The sequence below is a fragment of the Oryctolagus cuniculus genome, chromosome 2 (assembly GCF_964237555.1).
Source record: "Oryctolagus cuniculus chromosome 2, mOryCun1.1, whole genome shotgun sequence".
NCBI classification, from domain to species: Eukaryota; Metazoa; Chordata; class Mammalia; order Lagomorpha; family Leporidae; genus Oryctolagus; species Oryctolagus cuniculus.
The window spans coordinates 117,013,964-117,028,858 of NC_091433.1; the positions used below are offsets into that span (position 1 = coordinate 117,013,964).

The 14,895-nt window shown below is 47.4% G+C and overlaps 1 protein-coding gene across 1 annotated transcript in view; it reads right to left on the minus strand.

The window, feature by feature from the left end:
- USP39 (ubiquitin specific peptidase 39) overlaps positions 1-14,895 on the minus strand; it is a 36,522-nt gene that overhangs the window by 8,479 nt on the left and 13,148 nt on the right. Inside the window, exons 6-10 of the mRNA XM_002709668.5 lie at positions 14,109-14,334; positions 11,384-11,461; positions 6,218-6,285; positions 5,551-5,739; positions 1,288-1,430 (exon numbers count right to left, since the gene is read on the minus strand). Coding sequence (XP_002709714.1) covers positions 1,288-1,430; positions 5,551-5,739; positions 6,218-6,285; positions 11,384-11,461; positions 14,109-14,334 — 704 coding nt within the window. The remainder of the gene's footprint in view (positions 1-1,287; positions 1,431-5,550; positions 5,740-6,217; positions 6,286-11,383; positions 11,462-14,108; positions 14,335-14,895) is intronic.

The following is a 14,895-nucleotide window of genomic DNA, read 5'->3' on the forward strand; positions in this document are numbered from 1 at the left end:
CAAATGCCTACCCTCACTGTCCTCTTCTTAACTTCTCCAAAGCAAGCTTTCTGAAGGACAAACTACTGAAATGAAAGTTACCAAAAAGCCAAATACAACTGGTAGGGAAACAGTCACAGCCCAAGCCCAGAAGTAAAGAACCTAGTGGGGTAAGACAATTTCCGCAGTGACTGAGTAGCAACTGCCATGCGTACCACAGCCCTGCTGCCTCTGAAACCGCCTGGAGCCAACAGCCCACAGGGCTGGCTCTGTGGCACAGCAGGTTAAGCCACTATGTGCAATGCCAGCATCCTGTATCAGAGTGCCAGTTCAAGTCCCAGCTGCTCTGCTTCCAATCCAGCTTCCTGCTAATGTGCCTTGGAAGGCAGCAGCTAATGCCCCCCACCACACATACACATATACATATAAGGACTGCTCCTTCCTACCAGGAACAGCTAATGGCACACTGGCGCGCGCACACACACACAGACACACACACACACTGTTCCTCCCTACCAGGAACAGACATGGTTGCCCTGTGGCAATCCACAAGGGGCCAGCTCTGAAAAGCCTGACTCAGTCTTTCAAAGTAAGTACCTCTGTGGTCCCTCTCGGAGCAGAGAGCTAGCCACCATGCCCCCCATTCCACTCTACTTGTCATACTAACAAGATGCTAGTGAAGAACAGACAGGTATGGGAAAAGAGAAAAAATAAATTCTCCTTAAGCCCTCATTACAGACTTCCTCTTGTCACCCCTTACAGCCATCATGGAATCTGGAAGTAAAACTGTTCTACCTGGAAGCACCCTGCAGGCTCAGCTAGTCCAGGCCTTTCATGTCATCCAAGAGAGAACACATGCAGAAAACACGCAAATGACCAACCCGAGGTCCCACCACTAGGACACCCCTTAACTCAGGCCTCTTAATGGTAGACAACCACTCTCTTTAACACTGCACACAACTCAGAACTGGAACTATTTTCAAAGGAGAAAACTAGTAGTCCTGGTACAGTTGAGGGAGCTGTGAAATCAAAGGGGACAGCGGGATAAAGAAAAGAGGAATTAAGCATTTGTCCACTATAACTTCCAAACTACTTTGTGAAATTCCAAAAAAGACTAAAAAATAAAAGTTTTCAAAAAAATGTCTATCTTTAGAGTTCCTGAGATATGTATACTTCCAAAAAAACCTTAACTGATGTAGTGTAACTAGGCTCTATGCCTTATCAACCCCAACTACAACAATTAATAGTGGTGTAGAAAGAAAGCCAAGCTCACTGCCCTGAAGAGCGAGAAAGCAGGACATGACTCACGTAATAGGGAAGTTGACGATCGTTGGATTCTTCTCCACAAAGAAGTTGTTCTTCGTGAATCTCTTGATACAAAAGATGAGATATGGAGGCAGCTTGGTGAGCTGGAAGCGCTTCAGAAAATTCTCCTTGTAAGTCTTATATTCCTAGAAATAGAAAAGAAAAATTATCAAATTAGTGCTGGAGTTTAATAGTATCAAAATAGGTACTGAAGCAGGAGAATAAGTTGTTGAATATAATTTTGCTTCACACCTAGAATTCAGAAGACACCTGGCCCCAGAAACCACAAATGAGGCTTAGAATCAGTACTCTGGCTAATGCTGATTAAAAGACTTCAACTGGGGCTGGTGTTACAGCGTAGCAGGTAAAGCTATCACTTGAGATGCTAGCATCCCATCTGGGTGCCAGTTCGAGTGCTGGCTCCTCCATTTTCAGCTTCCTATGGGAAAAGCAGTGCTAGATGGCCCAACCACATGGAAGACCCCTGGATGAAGCGCCCGGCTCTTGGCTCCAGCCTGGTCCAGCTCTGGCTGTTGGGGCCATTTGGAGAGTAAATTAGCAGATGGAAGATCCAATTCTGCCTTTCAAATAAATAAATTAAAAAAAAAAAAAAAAAAAAACTTCAACTGGAGTAGTGCAGCAGGCTAAGATGCAGCTTGAGACTACATCCCATAACAGAGTGGCAGTTTGAGTCTCAGACGCTCCAATTCAGATCCTGCTTCTTGCTAATGTGCCTAGGAAGACAGCAGAAGATGGTCCAAATACCTGGGCCTCTGCCACCCATGGTGGGAGCCTTTAGCAGAGTTCTGGGATCTCAGCTTTGTCCTGGACAGGTTCCAGCCAATGCAGCCATTTGGAGAGTGAACCAATGAACAAAGATTGATCTGTCTGTCCTTCCCCTCTGTTACTCTTTCAAATAAACAGAAAAAAACTTAAAAAAAAAAAAATAAGTTATTTCAACTGTGGAATGTGAGGGTCAATTTCTACAAGGAAAACAAAAACTAAGCAGGAAGGGCCGGCGCCGCGGCTCACTAGGCTAATCCTCCGCCTAGCGGCGCCGGCACACCGGGTTCTAGTCCCGGTCGGGGCGCCGGATTCTGTCCCGGCTGCCCCTCTTCCAGGCCAGCTCTCTGCTGTGGCCAGGGAGTGCAGTGGAGGATGGCCCAGGTGCTTGGGCCCTGCACCCCATGGGAGACCAGGAGAAGCACCTGGCTCCTGGCTCCTGCCATCGGATCAGCACGGTGCGCCGGCCGCAGTGCACCGGCCGCGGCGGCCATTGGAGGGTGAACCAACGGCAAAGGAAGACCTTTCTCTCTGTCTCTCTCTCTCGCTATCCACTCTGCCTGTCAAAAAAAAAAAAAAAAAAACTAAGCAGGAAGAGGATTTATTAAAAGCTACAGAATTCAAACCACACAAGGCTCACTTAATTAAAACTAAGGAGAAACATCCTTTCACAGCAGTGAGGATCCTGTCATCAGAGTATCCCAGCACTCCTTCCTTCTCAAAGGATCCAAAGGGCCAAATGCCGTCTGACACGCTGCATTTACTGAGGGCCTCCCAGTAAACAAGGAGGTGGGCTGAGAAGGACCCAGGGTATATGGCCAGACGCAAGGGCTTAACAGTGGTGAACAAGAGTTTATCCTTCCTTAACCTAAATTCTTATTCCTAGTAAAAACAGACAGGAGTGAAAAACTAATCAAACCCGACAGAAAATACCAGTGACGGCATCTTTCTCTGGAGCAGATAGGCTGCAGAGGGAACAACAGACCCCTCTCCAGATCCCAAAGTTTCCCAGGGAAACATTTTAATTTGAAATTAGGATATGCATACTCCAAAACTATGTGGAAGATAACCTCATAAAATATCAAGCAAAAAGTCCAATTCTGGGGCTGGCACTATAGGGTAGCAGGTAAAGCCTCCACCTGCAATGCCAGCATCCCATATGAGCACCGGTTCAAGTACTGCCTGCTCTACTTCTGATCCAGCTCTCTGCTATGACCTGGGAAAGCAGTAGAAGATGGCCCAAGTCCTTGGGCCCCTACACCCATGTGGGAGACCTGGAAGATGCTCATGGCTCCTGGCTCCAGATTGGCCCAGCTCCAGCCGTTGTGGCCATTTGGGGAAAAAAGCCAGTAGATAGAAGAATCCTCCCTCCCTCCCTCCCTCCCTCCCTCTCTCTCTCTCTCCCTCTCTTTCTCTCTAACTCTGCCTTTTGAATAAATAAATAAATCTTGGGGGAAAAAAAGGTTAAAAAAAAATCCAGGGCAAAAAACATCTGTGGCAAAGTAGGTTAAGCATCTGCCTGCGGCACTGGCATCCTGTATGGGCACCGCCTAGAGCCTGGCTGCTCCACTTCCAATCCCACTCCCTGCTGATGGCCTGGGAAAGCAGTGGAAAATGGCCCAAGCGCTTGGGCCCCTTCATCTGCATGGGAGACCCAGAAGTTCTTGGCTCCTAGCTCAGATCTGCCCAGCTCTGGCCGTTACAGCCATTTGGGGAGTGAACCAGCCACTTCTAACATGACAAGGTCCACAGGCCTGCTTACCAGAAAAACTAGGGGAAATTATTAAATGGCCATAGCAATCAAAGAAAAATGTACTAATAAAATGTTTTTGAGTAAATATTTTTTAAAAAGTTTTACTTTTCAATTTTCTGAACAGCTACTAAAATAAAATCTAGTAAGTTGGTAAGAAAAGCAGGAGTCAGTGGTATCTGACAGAAGGCCTCATTCTTCCAGCTGTCAGACAGAAACTCCAGAGGTACATGGGGCTGCCTCTCCCCATGGACTGTCCCCTGCTTCAGGGACGTCCAGATCAGCAACCGTGGGCAAGTGCCGGCCCTGAGCAAGACAAGGCACTTCAATGTGTTCAATGTCACCCAGGCTGCTGATACCAAAAAGCAGTTCCAAGAACTCTGAGACTGGATGACCACTCACTGCCCAAAATGAAAAAAAGGTTATTTTAAAATTCAAAATAAATAACTAAAGGCGGGGAATTAAAATAAGAAATCAAGAAACAGCTAACTAAGCAGATAAAAAGAAACCTTTAACTTGATAAAGAGCAGTATTACAGTAAGAACACATTATTTCATTTTATTATGTTTTAATTCTATTTCACTTTTTTAAAAGATTTATTTATGTATTTGAAAGACACAGTTACAGAGAGAAAGAAGAGGGAAGAGAGAGAGATCTTCCATCTGCTGGTTTACCCCTCAAATGGCCACAATGGCCAGGGCTGTGCCAGGCCAAAGCCAGGAACCAGGAGCTTCTTCCAGATCTCCCACATGGGCGCAGAGGCCCAGGTACTTGGGTCATCTTCTGCTGCTTTCCCAGGCACATTAGCACGGAGCTGCATCAGAAGTGGAGTAGCTGGGACTCGAACCGGCACCCATGTGGGATGCCAGCACTGCAGGCCATGGCTTTATCCACTGCTGGCCCCTATTTTTTCACTTTAATATTAACTTTGTAACATTTTTTAGAAGACAGGTGTTTTTCCTACTTTTCTCAGTTTCTACTGTCTTAACTACCCTTCCTTTCTCTATGCTACCCAGAGGCAGCAGAAAGCTTAAAGGGATGTATGCAGACACTTCAAAAAGTTCATGGAAAATCTGAAATGAAAAGTGAGTTTCTTACGGTACAAAAAAAAAAAAATTTTTTTTTAAGATTTATTTATTTGAAAATCAGAGTTACACAGAGAGAGAAGGAGAGACAGAGCAGCAGAGTGGCAGAGAGAGAGAGAGAGAGAGAGGTCTTCCATCCGCTGATTCACACCCCAGTTGGCCGCATCAGCCGGAGCTGCGCCAATCCAAAGCCAGGAACCAGGAGCCTCCTCCAGGTCTCCCATGTGGGAGCAGGGGCCCAAGGATTTGGGCCATCTTCTACTGCTTTCCCAGGTCATAGCAGAGAGCTGGATCAGAAGTGGAGCAGCCGGGACTCGAACCAGCACCCATATGGGATGCCAGCACTGCAGGCAGTGGCTTTACCCACTATGCCACAGCGCCGGCCCCACAAAAAATTTTGAAATTGATGGGTAGTCTGTGCATAACACATTTCCATGAACTTTCTGAACAACCCTTGTAAGAAAAGGACAGGAGGGACACTTAAGAGCTGGGGTTGACCAGCTGGAAACACCAGGTGGTCTAGGAGGCTTCATAAAGATGATATACTTTATAACAGATATAACTTTATCACACACATGTGGTAACTCCCAAGGCCAAAAAAAAATGATGAACGGTTTTATTAGCAGGGCCGAAGCGCGAATGGCCTACCTTCTCAGTGATGCCGTTGAACTTGGCCAGGATGTTGAAGAGCGGCACCTGAGGGATAATGAGCTGCTCCTTCTCATCCTTGTAGAGGGGGGCAGTGGGAAGGTCGAGCGTCAGGTACATGAATGTGGACTCTACCATCGTCTCCTGGTACTCATCATTATGCAGCAGCTGCTCTTTCTCCTCAGCTGGCTGAAGGTGGGTGAGAAGAAAGGAGGGGAGGCTGTGAGCAGCTCTGAGCCATGAGCCAACGGAGGGAAACAATGCGGCTGCTGCCCTGACACTTTCCCCTCAGCCAACTGCAAGGAAGAGAGGTGCCCCAGCGACTGGGCAGCTTTGCATACTGCAGCACCACCTGAGGACTAACTCGGGAACCAAAGGGTTTCCTTCTGAGAGATTTTGCTACCTAAAAACCTCTCAGAGTATCTAGAAAGCTTAGCTGAGATTCCTGAAAAAAATACACTAGCACCACTTGGTGGCCATCAAACCAGCAGCCCACGCCCAACCACAAACACCCAGCATGCAGTGTGCTGGCACGTGGCAGGCTCTGCAGAGCCTGCTCGGGGTCGGGGTTGGGGAGGAGGCTTGCCAGTTCTCTAAGCATCTCTCTGGCTCCCCTAAGTCCTCTCAGACACCATAAACCAGTCCAAACCAGATTCAATCCACTCACCAGATCAGGATGGGGAAGCTTTTTGGTAAAGATCCGCATGGACCCCTGGAAAACATCAGTCACAATAGCTGCACAAACAGAAAGCAAAATACAGGTCTGTGAGGTTGGAAAGCAAATCACAAATATCTTTCCAACTCCTGAATCTCTGAAATAAACCACCATCTTCTAGTACAAGATCCAAACTCTCACTAAACACGGGTTTCTCTCTGTAACATACACCATCAGTTACTTTTATTTTATTTATTTTATTTTTTTTATTTTTTTTTATTTTTTTGACAGGCAGAGGACAGTGAGAGAGAGAGACAGAGAGAAAGGTCTTCCTTTTGCTGTTGGTTCACCCTCCAATGGCTGCCGCGGCCGGCGCACTGCAGCAGGTGCACCACGCCAATCTGATGGCAGGAGCCAGGTACTTCTCCTGGTCTCCCATGGGGTGCAGGGCCCAAGCACTTGGGCCATCCTCCACTGCACTCCCTGGCCACAGCAGAGAGCTGGCCTGGAAGAGGGGCAACCGGGACAGAATCCGGCGCCCTGACCGGGACTAGAACCCGGTGTGCCAGCGCCGCAAGGCGGAGGATTAGCCTAGTGAGCCGCAGCGTCGGCCACCATCAGTTACTTTTACAATTATTTGTGTAAATAACTATTTCATGTCTCCTTCACAACACAGGGCCTGGCCAATAAGACAAAGAGTAAGTACGTTTGACGTGAATGATTTATAGAGCCTGGACATACAGGGATCACAAAAAATTCACAAGCAAAAGAAGGTATAGTCAAGGAACTTCCCATAACCACATGCCAAGGGAGCCAAAGAAAAACGACAGACTTGGAGATGGACCAAAAGGCAAATGAAGCATTGAGACAGAAAGCACAATCATGTTCTAGAATCCTGCCAGGACTCAGGTTCAGAGAACTCACAGGGTAAGCACAGGTTGAAAACACCTGCTGGAGGCGGCAGAGTCATTTAACAGAAAGAGCCCCAGGCCACAGCCCCACATTAAGCTACCATCAAGGCCACTGGAACACAGAAGACATGAGGGGCTGGCATGGTGGTACAGCTGGTTAAGCTGCTGCCTGCAATGCTGCCATTCCATATGGGAAGGAGTTCGAGTGCCAGCTGCTCCACTTCTGATCCAGCTCCTGTGGGGAGCAACTCAGACTAGACTAAGTTATTGGAATTAAGACTTATTCTATGCATCTGCTCTCCCACAATATGACGCTGAGAAGGGAGAAACAGCTTCTACACAGCTGCCTCCAGTTCAACCAATAAGCAGCAGGACCTGCTCCTGATTGGAGGAGAGCAGCGTACTCGGCGTGTGGGTAGCAGAGTTGGGATTGGTGGAAGAGGACTATAAAGGAGGAGAGAGACAACATGCACCAGGAACATCTAAGGGGAACATCTATCTGAAGGAACACCTGTGCAGCCCCGGAGAGAGCCGGCCGGCGGTGTGCCGCTCCCCTGCAGAAGTGGGGAAAGTGGCTAGGGGGAACCGCCCTTCCACGGAGGTGGAAGGGTCGGTAACCAACCCGGGAAGAACCAGCAGCTAACCCGGGGAGGGCCGAGCAGACGAAAGAACAGCACAGGGTCCTGTGTCGTTCCTCCACGAAGACGGGGAGCGATAGCTCCCTGCTAATGAACCTGGGAAAGCAGCAGGTGGCCCAAGTACTTGGGCCCCTGCCACCCATGTGGGTGATGTAGATGAAGCTTCTGGCTTCTCACTCCTGGCTTTGGCCTGACCCAGCCCTAGCCATTGTGGCCATTTGGGGAAGGAACGAGTGGATGAAGATCTCTCTGTCTCTCCTTCTAACTAACTCTGCCTTTCAAAACAAAAATAAACAAATCATAGACTAGGAGTTTACAACACACTGTCCAGCCCCATAGCTTGAAAATGGGTCAGGATTTAGGCCGGCGCCGCGGCTCACTAGGCTAATCCTCCACCTTGTGGCGCTGGCACACCAGGTTCTAGTCCCGGTCGGGGCGCCAGATTCTGTCCCGGTTGCCCCTCTTCCAGGCCAGCTCTCTGCTGTGGCCAGGGAGTGCAGTGGAGGATGGCCCAGGTGCTTGGGCCCTGCACCCCATGGGAGACCAGGAGAAGTATCTGGCTCCTGCCATCAGATTGGCGCGCTGCGCCGGCCACAGCGCGCCAGCCGTGGTGGCCATTGGAGGGTGAACCAATGGCAAAAGGAAGACCTTTCTCCCTCTCTCTCTCACTGTCCATTCTGCCTGTCAAAAAAAAAAAAAAAAAAAAAGAGAAAATTTGTCAGGATTTCTAGGGCACAATTTCATTTGTTTTTAGTTTTGACACACAATTGTACATATTTATGGGGTACACCATAATACCTCAATACACATACACAATGTATACTATCACATCAGGGTGACTGGCATATCCATTACCTCAAACACTTAGCATTTCTTTGGAAATACTCAAAACCCTCTGCTAGTTATTTTGCAATATACAATGCAATGCTCTCAACCTGTTACTCTACCAGGCTAGAGAACATTAAAAGTTACTATTCATATCCAATGATATCCCTGTGTGTACTAACATCCTCTCTCCACCCTCCTGACCTCTTTCCCTCCTCTGGTAACCACCATTCTGCCTTCTGCTTTCTTTTAATCTGAAAGGTAGAGTGATGGACAGACACAAAGACAAAAAGAAATCTTCTATCCAATGGTTCACTGCCCAATGCCCACAACAATTAGAGCTTCACTAGGCTGAAGCCAGGAATCCAGATCTCCCACATAGGTGGCATGGATCCAAGCACTTAGGCCATCACCTGCTGTCTTTCAGGGTGCATATTAGCAGGAAGCTGGATTGGAAGCAGCCGGGGGACTTGAACCAGGCACTCTGATATGGGATGTGGGTGTTCCAAGTAGCATCTTAATCACTGCATCAGATGCCCACCCCCCACTTATTTTAATGTGTATCCATTGTTATTTATTTGGAAGACAAAGAGATCTTCTATCAGCTGCTTCACTCCCATATGTCCACAACAGCCAGTCTGAGCCAGGAACTCCATCTGCGTCTCTGATGAGTGTCAGGAACTCAGTACTTGAGTCATCATCCGCTGCCTCCCAGGCGCAATCAGTAGTGGAGTGGCCAAGACCCAAACCCGGGTACTCTGGAATACAGGATGCAAGTGTCCCAAGCACCACAGTACCCACCCTCCCCCAGTTTTTTGAAGAGAATTTTTTTGTTTTAATTTTTATTTAAAAAGCAGAGAGACAGAGACATAAAAACCTCTCACCCACTGGTTCACTCCCCAAATGCCTACAATAGCCACAGCTAGGTTGGGAGACAGCCGAGCCCAAAACTCAATCTAAGTCTCCCACACGGGTGGCAGGGACCTAGGTACCTGAGCCATCACCTGCTGCCTCCTAGGGTACACACTGGCAGGAACCTGCAATCAAAAGTGAAGCCAAGGGGCCAGCACTGTGGTGTAGATAAAGCTGCCACCTGCAGTGCCAACATCCCCTACGGCTGCATGTTCGAGTCCCAGCTGCTCCACTTCTGATCCAGCTCCCTGCTAAGTGCCTGTGAAAGCAGTGGAAGATGGCCAAAGTGCCTGGCTCTCTGCACCCACATGTAAGACCTGGAAGAAGCTCCTGACTCCTGGTCAGCTCCAGCCATTGTGGCCATTTAGGGGCTGAACCAGTCTCTGCCTCTGCCTTTCAAATAAATAAATTAATTTAAAAAAAGTGGAGCCAAGACTGGAACCCAGGCACTCCAATATGGAACACTAGCATCCCAAGCAATGTTTTAACTAATATGTCAAACACCCACCTTTGCTTTCTGTGTTTATGAGATCAGCTTTCTCAGCTTCCACATATAAGTGAGAACAGTTTTTATCTATCTATATCTGACTTATTTCACTTAACTTAATGTCTTCTAGATATCCCTGCTTATTAAAAATACCACTGGGGAGGGCGGGTATTTGGCCTAGCAATTAATTTGCCATTATAGACACTCGTGTCCCACACTAGATAACCTGATTTGATCCCTGGGTCCAGCTTCCTGCTAATGCACAGCCGGGAGGCAGCAGTGATGACACAACTAGCTGGGTTCCTGCCACCTGCACCTGAGACTTGGGCTGAGCTCCCGGCTCCTGGCTTCAGAAAACTGCTGCTGGAGGCTTCTGAGGAATGAACCAGTGGATGGGAGCTCTGTGTATCTGCTCCTATCGAAATCTCAAGTTAAAAAAAAAACAACAAACTATTGGGAATATTACTATATTCTAACAAAAGCATGGAGAAGGGCCTACTATGGTTTAGATGTCATCATCCCCTAAAGGTTCACTTGTCAAAGATTTTGTCCCCAGGGTGGTGGTACTGGGAAGTGGTGAGACCTTTAAGAGGCAGGGCCCAGGGGCCAGCGCTGTAGCTCAGTGGGTTAACGCCCTGGATTGAAGCGCCGGCATTTGATATAGGCGCTGGTTCAAGACCCAGCTGCTCTACTTCTGATCCAGCTCTCTGCTATGGCCTGGGAAAGCAGTAGAAGATGGCCCAAGTCCTTGGGCCCCTGCACCTCCGTGGGAGACCCGGAAAAAACTCCTGGTTCCTGGCTTCAGATTGGCACAGCTCCGGCCGTTGCAGCCAACTGGGGAGTGAACCATCGAATGGAAGACCTCTCTCTCTTTGCCTCTCCTCTCTCTCTGTGTAACTGACTTTCAAATAAATAAATATTTAAAAAAAAAAAAAAAAAAAAAAAGAGGCAGGGCCCAGCGGTAGGTCATCAGGCACTAACCTTTGAAGGAAACACTGGCTTCCTAGAGTTCTTCCCAAAATGAGATGTTGCAAAAGTCTGAGCCAGATCCTTGAGTCTCCCTTTCTCTGGCCTCCTATATCAATATTCTTTATATATATATTCCTATCATCCACTATGGGGCCCTCGTCAGGGCCTGTGACATGATATCTGGGTGTTCAGCATCCAAAACTGAGCTAAAAAAATTTATTTTTTTTACAATGTTGGCCTGCCTCAAGAATTTCATTACATTATGAAAAAGACTAACATAAGGCCTATTCAGGAAGAAAATTTAGCCTGTGTGTACGACAGATACCCTCCCCCCCTGCCCCCACAAGATAAACAGTTAAGAACAAAAGAATGGAAAGTTGCAAAGTTTTTTAAAGGGAGCTAACAAGAGCTTCTTTGTACAAGCAGCATGACTTACTCTTCTTTTTCTTCTTTGTGCCCCCAAGAGCTGAGTGCAGAGCATTCAGGAACCAAGACAGGAAGTCGACTCCATCGCCTGGAAAAAAGGAAAGGTGGCACACACTGAGGCTGGCAGTCATTCAGGAAACCCACACCACGACTCCGTGACTCCATTCCTGGATTTGCTCCTTCCTCTCTGGCCACATCACCCTGGTCCTGTTTATCCTCCTGTCTGAACACTTACTGCTGGCGCTCTTCAAGGTCAAGCTGTCGCTCTTCCAATCTTTCCTCTCTCACCAGGCTCTCTGAGCCACACTAGCATGTTCAATTTTCATCTCTAACCCAAATTGAGTCTCATTACCCAGGGACGGCCAAAACCAATGACCAACAACTTCTCCAGGGTAAGCTCAGGCTTCTGTGTTCTTTTCTCTAGCTGACAAAGATTCCTGTCTCAAATGGGAGAAATTATTTGCAAATTATGCAACTGATAAAGGATTAATACCAGAATCTAAAAAGAGATCAAGAAATTCCACAACAACAAAACAAACTTACTTAAGAGATGGGCCAGTGACTTAAAGTGACATTTTTCTTTTTCTTTCTTTTTTTTTTTTTTTTTTTTTTTTTAACAGGCAGAGTGAACAGTAAGAGAGAGACAGAGAGAAAGGTCTTCCTTTGCTGTTGGTTCACCCTCCAATGGCTGCCGCGGCTGGCGCGCTGCGGCCGGCGCACCGCGCTGATCCGATGGCAGGAGCCAGGTACTTCTCCTGGTCTCCCATGGGGTGCAGGGCCCAAGTACTTGGGCCATCCTCCACTGCATTCATGGCCACAGCAGAGAGCTGGCCTGGAAGAGGGGCAACCGGGACAGAATCCGGCGCCCCGACCGCGACCAGAACCCGGTGTGCCAGCGCCGCAAGGCAGAGGATTAGCCTAGTGAGCCGCGGCGCCGGCCTAAAGTGACATTTTTCAAAAGTGGGAATCCAAATGGCCAACAGACACATGTTCAGGATCACTAGCCATCAGGGAAACGCGAATCAAACCACAATGAGGTTTCACCTCACCTGGGTTAGAATGGTTTTCATACAAAAACCAACAAGCAACAAATGCGGTAAGGATGTGGGGGAAAGGGTACCTGAATCCACTGTTTGTGGGAAGGCAAACTGGCTAAAGCCACCATGGAAGACAGTTCGGAGACACCTCAGAAATCTGAATATAGCCCTACCATACGACCCAGCCATCCCACTCCTTGGAATTTACCCAAGGGAAATAAAATCGACAAATAAAAGAGCTATCTGCACCTCCATGTTTATTGCAGCTCAATTCACAATAGCTTAGACATGGAATCAACCTAAATGCCTGTCAACAAGACTGGATAAAGAAATTATGGGATATATACTCTATGGGATATATACACTATGTTTGTGTGACAACATAATTATCATGCCCAACAATGCTGTGACAGGAGAAACTGGGTAAGCTTATTCTTTGGCCACCCTGATTTTCCAACCAATGATGTTTTAGCTTTCCAGTGTTGTCGAAAGCTGGGCAACTCCAGCATCCACCCTTAGGCCAGGAGTCATCTACGGAGCACTGTGAATGCAGTGCTGGCCCATCAACAGCTCAGAAAAAATCTCTCCACAAAACTTTCATACCTGATGCAGCCTTAATATGAAAAGCCGGGACTATGGACAGAACTGGTCCAGGTGTTGCGTCATGGCAAGTTAAGCTGCCAACTACAGAGCCAGCACCCCATACGGACGCCAGTTCAAGTCCTAGCTGCTCTACTTCTGATCCAGCTCCCTGCTGATGCATAGGGGAAAGCAGCAGAGGACGGCCCAAGTGCTTAGACCACTGTACTCATGTGCAAGACCCAGAAGCAGCTCCTGGCTTCAGACAGGCCCAACCCTAGCTGCTGCGGCAGTTTGGAGAGTGAACCAGTGTATGGCAGACCTCTCTCTGTCTCTCCCTCTCTCTCTGTAACTCTGCTTTTCAAATAAATAGATAAATCTTAAAAAAAAAAAAAAAAAGGTTAATACCCTAGCCATGCTAGCTGTTGGAATTCAATGGTCCTACACAGCTTGGTTGTCACCTGGTCACAGGGCAAGGTGTTCTCAGAGGAACATTTTACTGCTATCTTGTAAACTCCCAAACACCATCAATAGCCATGCCATAACAAAAAGGGTCTTCAGAAAGTTCACAGATGATGCATATTATGAAAACATCATACAGATTTCAAATATTTTTGCATCCAAATAAATGTATTGCTTAGTTCAATCAGAGAGAAGTGAGGAACCTAACCATGCTGTACATCAGTCACTCATTTGGCTACTATCAAGATTCACTATTAAAAGTGAAAATAGGGGTCAGTGCTGTGGCGTAGCAGGTAAAGCGGCCCCCTGCAGTGCCAACATCGCATATGGGCTCCTGTTCAAGTCCTGGCTGCTCCACTTCTGATCCAGCTCTAGCTATGGCCTGGGAAGGCAGAAAATGGCCCAAGTCCTTGGGCCCCTGTACCAGTGTGGGAGACCCAGAAGAAGCTCCTGGCTTCAGATTGGCTCAGCTCCAGCCGTTGAGGCCATTTAGGGAATGAACCAGCAGATGGAAGACCTTTCTCTCTGTCTCTCCCTCTCTTTGTCTGTAACTTTACCTCTCAAATAAATAAATGAATCTTTAAAAAAAAAAAAAGTGAATAAATTTGTTCATTAAACTAGTTTTGTTGTCAAAGCAACAGGAGTGACCGTTTTTACCTTGTTTGGTGATCTGAAAAGTCTTCTTGCTGCAAAGGACAACAGCCTGAAGCATCTCGTGGGGAGAGACATGTGCCTTGAAATTTCGGGGATTCCAGAGCTTTCTCATCAGCTCCCCAAAACGCTGGACCAATAAGAACATGATATCCCCTGGAGGTCGCTTGATGTTCTTATAATTGTCTTCTTCCAAGAAGTAATTCCGGAGAGGAGGAACATTAGATAGTGCCTGCAAATAGAATATTCCAATTAATCCAAAGCCCTCTGGAGAATCCTATTCAGAACATCCTTCCCACTGAATCTGGTAGGAAGCACAGTTCTATGAAGACTGTGCTGATGTGGGTATCACAAAGGAATTTGTAAAAAGGTATTCAAATCTCCAAGCATTGAACAATTTATTTAATAATATCCTTTCTTTGGGGCCGGCGCTGTGGTGCAGTGGGTTAAAGCCCTGGTCTGAAGTGCCAGCATCCCTTATGGGTGCCAGTTCTAATCCCAGCTGCTCCTCTTCTGATCCAGCTCTCTGCTATGGCCTGGGATAGCAGAAGATGGCTAAATCCTTGGGTCCCTGCACCCACGTGGGAGACACAGAAGAAGCTCCTGGCTTCAGAATGGCATAGCTCCTGCTGTAGCAGCCATCTGGGGAGTGAAACAGTGAATGGAAGACCTCTCTCTCTATCTCTACCTCCCTCTGTAACTCTGTCTTTCAAATAAGTAAAATTAATCTTTTAAAAAAAATCCTTTCTTTCCCACTTTGATTATGTCTTAGACAATACTTAAATTCACAAGG